The sequence below is a fragment of the Protomyctophum bolini genome (genome assembly GCF_963924005.1).
Source record: "Protomyctophum bolini genome assembly, chromosome: 16".
Lineage (NCBI taxonomy): Eukaryota > Metazoa > Chordata > Actinopteri > Myctophiformes > Myctophidae > Protomyctophum > Protomyctophum bolini.
Window position 1 is genome coordinate 13380864 of NC_137877.1, and position 12902 is coordinate 13393765.

The 12902-nt window shown below is 42.0% G+C and overlaps 1 protein-coding gene and 1 long non-coding RNA gene across 2 annotated transcripts in view; one reads left to right on the forward strand and one right to left on the reverse strand.

Moving 5' to 3' along the window:
* LOC308331010 overlaps positions 1 to 12902 on the reverse strand; it is a 302214-nt gene that overhangs the window by 159243 nt on the left and 130069 nt on the right. The window lies entirely within an intron of this gene.
* tbc1d8 (TBC1 domain family member 8) overlaps positions 1 to 12902 on the forward strand; it is a 47049-nt gene that overhangs the window by 9028 nt on the left and 25119 nt on the right. Inside the window, exons 3-5 of the mRNA XM_080785620.1 lie at positions 635 to 753; positions 2454 to 2682; positions 3044 to 3284. Of these exons, the coding sequence (XP_080641746.1) occupies positions 635 to 753; positions 2454 to 2682; positions 3044 to 3284 (589 nt within the window). The remainder of the gene's footprint in view (positions 1 to 634; positions 754 to 2453; positions 2683 to 3043; positions 3285 to 12902) is intronic.

Consider the following 12902-nt stretch of genomic DNA (forward strand, 5'->3'; position numbering starts at 1 on the left):
GAGCTGCAACAGTGTGTTTTTGAAAAACATAAATAATTAGAGAACCCAGTTTGAAAGAGGTTAAAAGGGGATGTTTCACTTTCCCTCACACATTAGGACAGTACTAGACAACACACTAGCACCAAGGTTTTCAATGAATCTGTCGTGGTTAAAAAAAAAAAGTTATGGCAGTAACGGCAGAAGGCAATGGAGCAGAAAAGTGAGGAAGTTAGTCGTATGCAGACAGAGATATAAAACCATCATTAAACTGGAACAGGGTAAAAAAAAGCATATCAAACAACTTAACACGTTGACCACTTGAAGCTATAGTGCTCCGTCCTACAAATAGGAGTGGAACTGATTAACCGAATATCAAATATGTAATTATTGAATCAAGCAACTTAAAAACTGTCTGGGGGTGCACACGAAAGCCAGACTAGATGTTAAAATGACCCAAGAAGTGTTTTAAAGTGAAATACCCCTTAATCCATTTAGACCTGAGGCTGATTTAGGAAAAAAAACATCCAAATCCTAACCTAAGTTTTCAGAAATAAAATCCTGTATCTAAAATAACACTTTTTAAACGTAGAACGATATAGTCTTTCCCAGAGTCAACAATGGTAAAGGTTCTGTCCTGTGTTGTTGTTATTGTCAGGGGCTGCCATACAGGAAGTGAACAAGCATTGGGATTGGCTGCTACACAACCTGCTCCACTCACTGTCCGTGTTCGAGAACAAGGAGGATGTCGCCAGCTTCGTCAAAGGCAAAGTCAAAGTATGTTTAACCACTCTTAAACCCTCTACTGTCAGTGGTTTAATACTTAGACACCTCCTTTTCCGTGTACACCCAATATCTTCGCGGGGAATAGCCGCAAAATGGCTTTTTTTTCTCCGCAGAATGTTCGTCCCCACAGTAGAGACGATAGGGTTCATGTGGTTAAAGGTGGTGTTAAGTGATATTGGATAGTTAGAATACGTGATAGCTCGGTATTCCCATAGCAATCATTGCTAGAGATGGTGAAAACATTGAACATTTATTTTCTGTTACTTACTAACTGAACAAACTGTCTATAGCAATGATTATTATTTGAATATAGCTCTTAAAATGTTGAACACAGTGATGACACCTCCTGTGGGATGTAAAAACAATCACAAACAACTAACGCACACATTGAATGCCATTGACAATGAATTGCCAGTTTTGAGTGTTTGTATGAACACAAACATTGAAGACGAGGTTGAAGACGCAAATTGCAGTTGGCCGAAATGAGACGATGTATGATGATATGGACGCCCCTCTCTTCACACGGGTGTGATTTTTATTGTAAACATTGCTATAGAGTGTTTGTTCAGGGGTCTCCCCCTGTCTCCAGCTTTTTTATAAATCAGAAAATGAATTTCCAGGTCGGAATACCATGTTCTATCCAATAAGGAGAGAGAACTCCATGATTATCAATCATTTATCAGCTTAACCCATTTAGACCTGAGGACGATTCTACGTACAAATCAATGTTTCTATGTCAGTCGTACATTTTCTCATACATTTTCATATCAAGGACCCCCAAAAATATATATGTAATTGACCGCCGACCCCCATCTGAAAATATGTACTTCCAGGGACCTCCCCAGAAGCAAAGATTTGAGTTCAAAACGTTCGCTCTGAAAGAATATATATTCAAAGATTTGCACTATATTTTCACGATAACTCTTTTTTTTTTGTCAAATATGTTTTTTTTTAACAGATAAATTATTACAAACATTATAATATGAAATACTTTTTTTATGAAACAAAATGAAAGAAAAAATAAAGACAAAAAAGATCCCTTAACCCTCCCACCCATACTGCTCAGTGACACTGCATACTATATAATAAGATTATAGAAAGCTCATGGAAAACATCTGAAAAGAAAATGGCGTACAGTCAACCATATCAATGGTATCCTGTCTATTAATCGTTTCTACTCAGGTAATGGACAAGGGGCAGCCAAACCTTATCAAACTGTCTCTCCCTGTTTCTCAGGAAATACCTTATTCTCTCAAGATGAAGTGTACTAGTCATTTCATTTAACCAGTGCTTAAATGCAGGAGCCTCTTCCTTCTTCCAGTGTGTCAGAATTAGTTTTTTCGCTGTAATCAGACCATATGAGAAGAGTTGTTTCTGTGCTTTCGTCAACATAGGCATGGAGTCTGACAAACCCAGAATTATTAGTACAGGATCGGGGTCAATATGAATACTCAAAATATCAGAGAGCGTCTCAAATATCTTAATCCAATATCTTTGTATCCGAGGGCAAAGGGCGAAACGATATTTTTTTTATAGCAGACCTACAAGCTCATAGTTAGCTATGAGCTACGAGCTACGATCTTTTCCATCAGTTCCAATTTCACTTGTTTATCCTGTCTCCTCTCCTCTCCTCTGCTCACCATCCATCCATCCATCCCAATGTTTTTCCGCATTTTCCTCCCCTCCAAAAGGGTCTGATAGCGGAGGAGACCGGGGGCCGCCTGGCCGCCCAGGAGGAAGACCCGGAGAAGTTCCGGGAGGCCCTGCTGAAGTTCGAGCGTCACTTTGGCCTCCCGCCGTCGGAGAAGCTGGTCACCCACTACTCGTGCTGCTGCTGGAAGGGACGCGTGCCCCGCCAGGGTTTCCTCTACCTCAGCATCAACCACATGGCCTTCTACTCCTTCCTGCTGGGCAAAGAAGGTCCGTCCACCGTCACCCATTTAGACCTGAGGCCCGATTAAAACAAAAATAAAGAAAATAAGTCTTCTAAATCCTAACAGTTTTCTGAAAAACCCTATGTTTCTGTGTCAGTGGTGCTCAACCTTTTTCATGTCAAGGACCCCCAGAATTATCTCTATTGTGCCATGGACCCCCATCTCAAAATATGTAGTTCCAGGGACACCCCCCCCCCCCCCCCCCAGAAGCCAATATTTTGGTTAAAAATGTTCGCTCTGAAATATATATTCAAAGATTTGCGCCACATTTTCACGACTTTTAAAAAATAGCAGATCTACAAGCTCGTAGCTTCATGTAAACATGAAGTACGTTCTCTTCTCTGCAGTCAAGTTCGTGGTCCCCTGGGCGGAGGTGACTCGCGTGGAGCGCGTGTCGGCGGGCCTGATGACGGAGGTGGTTCGCGTCAGCACCAGGCAGCGCCAGAGGGACTTCTCCATGTTCCTGAGCCTGGACGAGGCCTTCGGGGTCATAGGTCAGCTGGCTGACATCGCCCTCCGAAGGCTGCTGGAAAGCGAAGGGCTGGAGCTGGACTATATCCTGCAGCAACCCGCCCGCATTACTAAGAGGTCAGGTTCCGTGCATTACTAAGAGGTCAGGGTGTGGGTGGGTGAGTCTGTGTGCGTGTGCGCGTGCATATTACTTGTCCCCACGAGTACAGTAGATTCTGATAAATAGATGTTGTTCAGAGGACAATGTCTTTGGAGCTTGAAAAATGAATATTTTGACCAGTGGTTTTCAAAGCTTTTCATATCAAGGTCCATTATTTATTCGGCATTTGAGCCACGGACCACCTAAATTAATTAATGCAGATGTTTAACCATAACTTTACTCTTAAGAGCATGAAATTAAACCAAATTGTGGACATTTTTCCCTCAAGGGTAAAATGTTTATTTAATTTTACACTCACTCAATAAATAGATCACTCAAGAGATCTAATAAGGGTCCATTTGGTTACCAACTCGAATCCCATCAAGGACCACTGGTGGTCCACTGGTGGACCACTGGTTGAGAACCACGGATTTAGACGTCCCATCTTCTGTTCCTGCACTGAGATTTGTGCTAGCTAGGAGATATAAAAATATATCACTGTAGTGTAAACGATATGGCTCCCAAAACATCGAACAACCTGAACCCACAGTACATTTTGTAAAATGCTTATCATCATCATCATCATCATCATCATCATAACCTTTATTTGTACTCAGAGTACAGTTGAGGGGCAGGCCATCATTTTCAATGTAGCCGAGATGCAGAACGCAATACTCAACAGATCAGTCATTCATATACAGTATTAATTTTAATAGATATTTTAATAGACAGAAAATACCCGAAAATGTTTTGTACCAGAGACGAGAACTGCTTCTGAAAGTGTCTTAAGCGGAAGTACAGGAAGTGCAGACGAAGGAAGTTATTTTAATGCTGTGTCAACGCATGAATACTGTTTGGTAAAAAAACGGCCTCCGGCGTAAGTACAGTACATAGAATGGAAGTTCCGCCCTGTGGACACTTTGGGGCTGCAATTCATTTCCTAGCTTTTCTCCTCGTGAGATGAGAAATTGCTGGGAACGAGTTTAGTACTGAGTGCAGCCCACTCTTAGCAATAGCATTTTGTCCCTTGAGATAGAGCTAGACTGTAGGAAAGCTGAGAGGTAGACATTGTGGGCAAGGTATCGGCACTGCTTTGATTGCCGGCTGGCCAGATTGGGAATGTTTTTTTTAGAGGTTCATTTTTAACGTGAGCATTGAAAATGCACTGTGATGTTGATACAAAAGTTGTCCTCACTGGTCAGAAGTATGACAGAAAACAATAGACGTGACGGGCAACTACTACCAAATGGTATACATTATTGGAATTGAGCTAAAACATCTACCAGTAACCAGACACCAATGGACTGGAGGCAAGTCACAACATGTTGCTTAAAACTGGTTCTAGAAGATGTGTGAACATGGCGGCCTGAAACCATTTTAGACCATGAGACGTTACATTTTAAACGTGAGTGGGAACGTACATTTCCATTTGTATAATGTTTTACCACTATCAACCTGACGTCCCTATTTTCTGAAATTCTTAAAAGAAAATTGCTGACAAACGTTTGGTTGTAGGCTATTTTTGTACAGCGTCGTACGCCAAAATATTAGACGGGGTTCAAATAGTTAATTTAGGGAAATGTGTGATTTTATGCGTGCACCACATCAGTGGTTCTCAAAGTTTTTAATTTTTTTAATTTATTTTTAATTTAGCCCAATTAAGACATGTGGCTATTCAAACAAAGCCAAATCTACAATCTAGAGCTGTTAGATCTGTTATTTTGAAACAATTGGAAAGATCTTCTCTCATGGGGGTCCCTGGCACAGAATCTTTTCAGATGGGAGTTCTGTGGCCAAACGCAAAATGATAATACTTGTGACTCCAACACCTCCAAGTCTACTGGCACATGAGCAGTGTTTTGTTTCTTCTTTTTTTTGGGGGGGGGGACGGGGGGGACGACGACAATGATTGTGTTATAATGTTGCACACGTGGCGAGGTGTGTTGTTTGCACGGAGTCTCGTTTTAGAAGCTACTGCTCTGGGTCTGGGACGTCTACAGCACTGTTCAAACACAACGTACACCATGTGACCGTGATGAGGTCATAAAGACAGTGTTGTCAGCAGACAGCCACCCTCGGGACATGAAGGGACGACGTGGGTAGAATGCTGCGGCCAATTACCCTGTCTCTCTATGAGACAATAAAGGTTTTTTTAAGTGTTTTGTGGAATCGGAAGAGTGCATACTGCGTGATGTGCACAGTTTAGACCACAACAATGACGCCGATTGTTAGGAGCACTTTGGGCCCATCTTCAACGTATCTTCATGTAATTGGTTCCACTACTCACTAATGCTCACTGTAAGATGGAACTTTATCTACTATCTGTATATCTATCTTTATCGGGTCTGAAAGGAGGGTTGTGGACTCCTCGTGCATGGGCAACTGGCGGCCCCGGGGGCCACATGCTTAATATCAGAATATTGATATATTATTGATTTCAGCTGTTACAATTCCAAACATGACCCACTTTAATTACTTTGGTCTAAATTAGTAGGCTAATGAGTAGTATTAAAATGCTATTGTCTTTTTTTCTTTTTTTTATAACTTTAATTTTATCCCACGATTTTGTAACCCATTTTTCACCCCTGTGTCAATTATCTAATGTGATCCTGGGCTCTACACACCCTCTGCCAACCTGGGGAGAGCAACGGACTTGAACTCATGCTTCCTTCATGCCTGAGTTGCTCCTTTACACATGACAGGGGAGAGTTTCCCTGGTTGGACGTAGCGCGTGGAAGGAAGTAAGGAACACGTTATTCCAACCAGTTCCTTTCCCCTCCATCAGGCACCCCGGCTGGCCAGGGGGAGGCAGTTTAGAGACCAGGATTACTGCATGTTTTTTGTGAGGGTACCTACCCTAGGGGACACGAGGAGAACATGCAAACTTTATGTCGAATGTATTTGTAATTAGTTCATAAAGTTAACATAAGTATAATAAGTAGGCATTTGAAAGGCATTTGAAATTAAATAAAAATGTTAGTTTTCAGGATTCCAATTCAAAAATGGCAAAATAAACAAAAAATCTGCACTTCAATTCAAATATAGCAAAAATAGACGATCTACAAGCTCTCGGCGTGTCACAGTGCGGCGCAATTTTTTTGCTACGACAGTAATATGCAATGTGGCCCTCTGGAGTGAGTGTGCAAATATAGTAGCCCTCTCCATCGTCAAAGTTGCCCATCCCTTTTCCTACGGAAACCACAGCGTTTAAATGGATAGGCCACTTGGACAGCAGCACATAGAACTGCAGAGAGGCAGACACTGGAAGATGAGATTGGGTACATAATGGGTTTTTGTTTCTGCTGTGATTTCTGTTCGACAGTGAGAATGACTCCGTATATAATGGGCTGTGTGCAGGCAGGTACATATCTGCGTCTCTGTTGGGTGGAAACCTCGTTAGTCCAAAACTGTGACTTTTCGGGAACTGCCCATAGATCCGAAGTCCCGTTAGTCCGAACATGCACTAAGGTTGGCGAACATGCACTGCTCCCGTGCTTGCGGTTATGTTTAGGTTAGGGTTAGAGATAGGGATAGTAATTTCGGAACAATGAACCTTCTGACTAATGACACGGCACTGACTTTTCAGGATTCAAATTCGATAATGGCGAAAGTAGGAGATCGGTAGTGGGTCGCAAACACCAAGACTTCACTTCAAATTGTTTATTTCATATTTGAACAGGGACAAATATGAAATAAACAATTTGAACTGAAGTCTTGGTGTGTGCGACCCGTTATTTTCATATGTTTTGAACGGGTAGCGCACCTACAGTCAGAGCGCGGTGCTCACATGAAGAGAAAGTAGGAGATCGACATAGCTCGGAACGTTTCTGGCTTGTGGATCTGCTACTTTTGATGTTTTTGTGTGACACTGCAGTATGAGGGCGTTGATATATGGCAGTGGTTTTCAACCAGTGGTCCGGGGACCACCAGTGGTCCTTGATGGGGGTTCCAGGTGGTCCCCAGCTAAATGATGGAGAGTTGGCAACCAAATGGAGCTATATAGAACTTTTAACTCTTGAGAGTGTAAGATGAAACCAAATGGACCCTTATGGGTCCAATTGTTTTCATTTTATACAGCGTTCAATACAGCATGGAAATGTGGACAAAATCCTACCCAACGATAACAACATATTCTACGTTTTGGGTCTGAGAGGCTAAACCTAATCACATGGTGGTCCGTGGCTCAAATGCAGAATAACTAATGAGCCTTGATATGAAAGGTTCATGGTTGTGCTTTATTGTTGAAAACCACTGATACACAGGAACACATAATCTAGAAAGAAGGAGATACGAGCGTTCTGCCTGACAACAACGATGCATAATGTGTGTGGGAATTGAATTGGAGTTGAATCAAATGGGCTACCAGACGCCAAAGGAGGCAGGTCACAACATGTCATAGTATCAACTTAGTGGACCGAAACCATTTGACACCATGAGAGGTTTTCTTTTTTTAAATGAGTGGGAATTGACATTGACATTGACATTGACAATTGACATTTTTATAATAATAATAATTCATACAAAGCATGCAGGATTAATTGATTGATTGAATACTAGTACAGTCAAAGGTTATGCTAAAACCTAGATTAAAATAATGCAAAGGAGAAAAGATGTTGCTTTGCATTTAGAGGGTGAAAAACGTGCATAGACTGTAACAATGTCTGTATGCTATAAATCACAGTCTGATTCACAGCAGCTGAGAGCCACTTAAGTTGGCACTGTTGTGTCCTGTGGGAAATTCTTCTATCTTGTAAATTCACCTTGTTGCATTTTTGTTGTAGGTGAAAGGTAACCTCTCTGCTTGTTAGCCAGCCTAACTCCTCTTTCTCCCGTCGTTGTGTTAAGTTTGTCAGTCAGGGAGGGAGGGTTTAGTGATAAACCAGTCATGGTTTATCACAGCAGTTGCATACACAGAATAAAGGTTAACATGTTGCAATTGGTCGAAAAGGTATAGACTTAAGGCGAAGCTTATTATGCCCACCTTATTAATATTTAAATGAGTTGTTACATAGAAAAAGGAAACAAAAGCAAAATAAAACGTATCAACGTTGCTGCACTTGTTTTTCTCTCTTGTTTTTTTTAAAGATTTGTTTCTGGCTTTTCTGTCTTTTATTGATAGTATCAAGTGAAGACAGACAGGAAAGAGGGAGAGACACGCATCAAATTAACGGGACTCTAACACACAACGCACTTTTAGGCTAAAGCCTATATGTGGCATGAGCCCGTCCGCCTGGACCACTTGGCCAGCGGGCACCCAACATTGCTGCACTTCTTACAAAATTAATTTATGTTCCGTCTTATGGCAGTGTCACGCGCTGAAGATGGTAGCCCAACGAGCTCGCATCACCACGCATCCACTACGTCAGGGCTTTGTTTCCAAACGTTACGACATCTCCCTGGGACCCAAACCTACAAAATCATATTACAATGCATTCATTAAAAAAAAAATATATTTTTCTTTTGAACTTCAGAAATTATTTTCCATCCATCCATCTCCAACCGCTTATCCGTAGTCGGGCCGCAGGGGTAACGGCATCACCAGAGCGTTGCAGACCTTTGTAACGTCTTTGTAACTTCATTCTGGGGGATTCTAAGGAGATCCAAAGCCATTTTGGAGATATTGTCCCTTCAGAAATTATTTTGAAATTTTTAACTTTGAGGCTTTCTAATTAATTAATCTAAATTATTTGCATGTTTAATGTGAGAAGCAATTTATTTTCAATTTAAACGGATTTTGGTATACGAGTGATCCACATCATCCACTCGGCCAATACAAGCAAAGCAGTGTGATCGGCTTCTACTCCCATTGCGTACTCTGGGGTTTCTTGTCTGTTGGTGCACCGGTATGCCTGAAATTTGTCCAGTGAGAAATATTATTATTTTTATTTTTTACATTTCCTACCAAAATGATAAAAATGTATATACAGTATATATATATCTACTCATAACCCATGAAAATCTTTCTTTGACCCAAAAATGTTTGAATGGTTCACTCAACTGAAACGGATAAAGGGAGCACATGCTCACAAAGCCCGGCCCTATAGCCTACTACATCTGAGTAATCCACCTCCTCCATGTATAAACACTATTATACAAGACTGGAGCCATTTGTGTCCGTCCCCCCGCCGCCATTCTTAGTAACTTAATGTAAATAAATACCTCGACCCCATAACAGGAAGTAAACAGCTGCCTGGCCTATTTATGATTGACCAGAATAGTCTCTGGAGTGGACTCTCTCTCTCTCTCTCTCTCTCTCAACACTGAGCTTTTAATGGTTGTCTGAAATTCACTGTCTCCATGAATACAGACGCTGTCGGGGGAGGGCTCGTATGTCCAAAACTTTCCAGGAATTGGGAAAATAAACATCTGTGTTCCAATGCATTCAATGTACTTAGTATTTAGTCACAAGCTCTTGTTAGTCCTTTTTATAACTTTAATATTGAATGAAACCTCAGTTTCACCGTCAAAGGTTTTCAAAAATAGCATATCTTCAAGCTCACAAATAGTGTGAGCTTGAAGAGCTATATATAAACCCATTGACCCATAGACCACAAAAATGTTCTACAAACTCACAATGCATCGGGTTGTGAGCTTGTAGATCAGCTATTTTTGCGAAATATGGAGATGCAAGGTTTCGGCCCGACCACATAAGCTCCATCAGTTCCAAGCAGAAACGGCACTTGTGGCTGTCAGTGAAATAGGTCACTGGTGCATTACTGATCATAACCTATGCCTAGAGGCACACAACATGTCCAAATGTCTGTGTTGTTCCTCACATGTATGCTGAGGAATCTATAGGAACGTGTGTGTGTGTGTGTGTTAGGCATGTGAATCTCGTCTCATCTCACGATTCGATACGCATCTCGATGCACTGCCAGCGATACGATACATTAGAGATACATGGAATCCCCTGGCGATACGATGCGATACGATTCTCCCTCTTCCCGATGCGATAACCATTTAGTTCAAATCAATGCGATACGATGCGATTCATTTGATGGAGATTCATCACAATAGAAAGGATTTATATTAAAGCTCTATTAATTTCCCAAAACATGTAAAAATGCATTACATTTAAATTCAAAGCAATTTATTGTTTTACTGTAGGTTAGTATTATAGCTCTGCATCTCAAACAACCCAACTTATAGAATTATGTAAGTAAACAAAGGGTCTGCTCTCTGCTGGTTATTGTGGAATTGTTAGATTACTAATAATCATAGGCTATAGTATAATAATTATATCTCAAAGGTCAATTTGAGGTTTTGAGTATAGAGGGTTCAAGAGATTAAAATGTAATAGCCTATGTAATAGCTCAATTAATGTTACCAACATATAAATAGAAAATAAACAAATAAACAAAAAATGACAGGTCACACTCGTAGTGCTGTCAAACAAGTAGTTTAATCTGCAACACAGTTTTATAATATAATTGCCTATGTATAGTGGGGGTCCCTGCTTGATCTCTCACTCTCAGCTAAGTGGTCCTTGGCTTGACCTAAAAAACATTGAAGACCCTGGCCTGCATGTATTATTAACGTTATAAATACATAGCAGATGTACAAGCTCACAACGCGTCTCATCCACGCCCCGCTGTGAGCTTGTGGATCTGCAATTTTAGGCGTGCGACACCGTCTTGCTGCAGAATATAAATAAGGCTTCTATCCCAGAGAATAGCAGGGGAAAGCTGGACAGTGAAAAGTTGTGGAACGGTTGTAAACGACTTTAAACGCAAGCAGTACACCCAGCTGTGGCGTTGTTGTTGTTGTTGTACACGTGTGTGCAGACTGCAGAAGCTTTCTTTAATTACAAATTGATGATCGCGAGTCGCGACGCAGATTCGCGTCGGAGAATCAGCTAGAACAGCTGTGGGGTGTGGATCATTAGCAGCACGCAGCGCTACAGTGAAAAGTCAACTGATCGACGGACAGCTATTTTATAAAGCTAAAGGTTGTGCTTCCTTTGTGCGTGGGGCTCACTTCTGTTCGTCGCGGGTGCTCTTTATAGTCTGTTTGTGTCTACTCTGCACCGTCGTACGGTAGCTTCTGTTCACTGACTGAGTGCTCGCAGCGCACAGCCGCACACTGTGCGGAGCTGGCTGCGAGAGACCTTTTTTTTCCTTCCTTTTCTGATGGTACGTTCAATGCGCCTCGGAAACACAGGATAGGGTGAAATTTACCATGAAAAAACAGTGCAACCACGGATTTTTCTAAAGCTTTACACCAAATACGCAACGGTTTAGCCGAAAATCTACTTTTAACATTGTCCCGGTTGCTAGGCAACGCCTTCGTCACCCCCAGGACCAGGATTTTTACGCTCCGCCCCCACAGAGCTCCAGTCAAAGTAGGATCTTCTATGCCTCGTATCTCTGAAACTACGAGCGCTGTCCGTGGTTTTGATCTGGCGAAAGGCAAACGGTGTGAGCTACTGCTAATATTAGCCAATCTTTACTATGGCGGCCTCCTATGCCGGGAAAGCGGAAATGAAAATGCTCAAATATAGGGAAATAGCCCTGGCAAGGCATTACTGTACCTACACTCTGCTTCCACCTAGTGGCACAGAGAGTAAAGTCCTGTCTTATGGCGGTCACCCGTGGCGTTGACATCATGTTGTAGTTTTAGTGACGTCATGTTGTAGTTTTCCCAAACACCGCGGTGGTCACCGTATCACCCAAAACTGGAGTACAGTATGAATAGAAGTCTCCCTGTAGCAAGTGAACAGAGCTCCCTTTAGGCTCTATATAACAGCATATGTCAGCTAGTTTCTGCTTAAAATAAATCGCCCCAGCCAGAGCAGCTTATTCTTCCCACCGAAGTATCTATCTGGGTCGGGTCAGAGACACACACACACACACACACACACACACACACACACACAACCAATGGATTAATGTTCTCTAAAGTCATTTGGTTTCCATAGGCTGGCTGCATTGACTTGGTGTTTGGTTGGTTTGTATGCAGGATTGCAGGAATGGAATGAGAAAGATACAAACCAAAACGTCATAATTTTTTACATATTGTGCTAATTGTTAACCCATTCAGGAAGGGAACCCCTTTTTGGTGTTTTACGGATTATGTTATACTTTAGTAATTATACTTTGAAAAATAGCAGATCTACAAGCTCATAACGCGGCACTGAGTGCCACGCAAAGCGCTATGAGCTTGTAGATCTACTGTTTTTGAAGAATCGTGAAATGTGGTGCAAATCTTTGAATATAATCTTTCAGAGCGAACATTTTTAACTCAAATCTTTGCTTCTGGAGGGTCCCTGGAACAACATATTTTCAGATTTACACCGTTTCCCCAATCCCAGATTGGATCTTAGCCTAAGAAAACCTTTCAGTTGTGAGATTACTTTTGTTTCACACAAAACCGTTACTTTTCAGGAAATGCTCTACACTTCCCTCTGCCAACCTGGGGAGGGCAGTGGACTGACCTCATGCTGCCTTCAATGCATGAGGAGTCCAAGCCGCTTCTTTTCACCTGAGGGGGGGGGGGGGGAGAGTTTCCCCGGTTGGACGTAGCGTGTGGAAGGAACACGTTATTCCAACCAGGTCCTTTCCCCTCCATCAGGTGCCCCGGCTGGCCAGGGAGAGGCG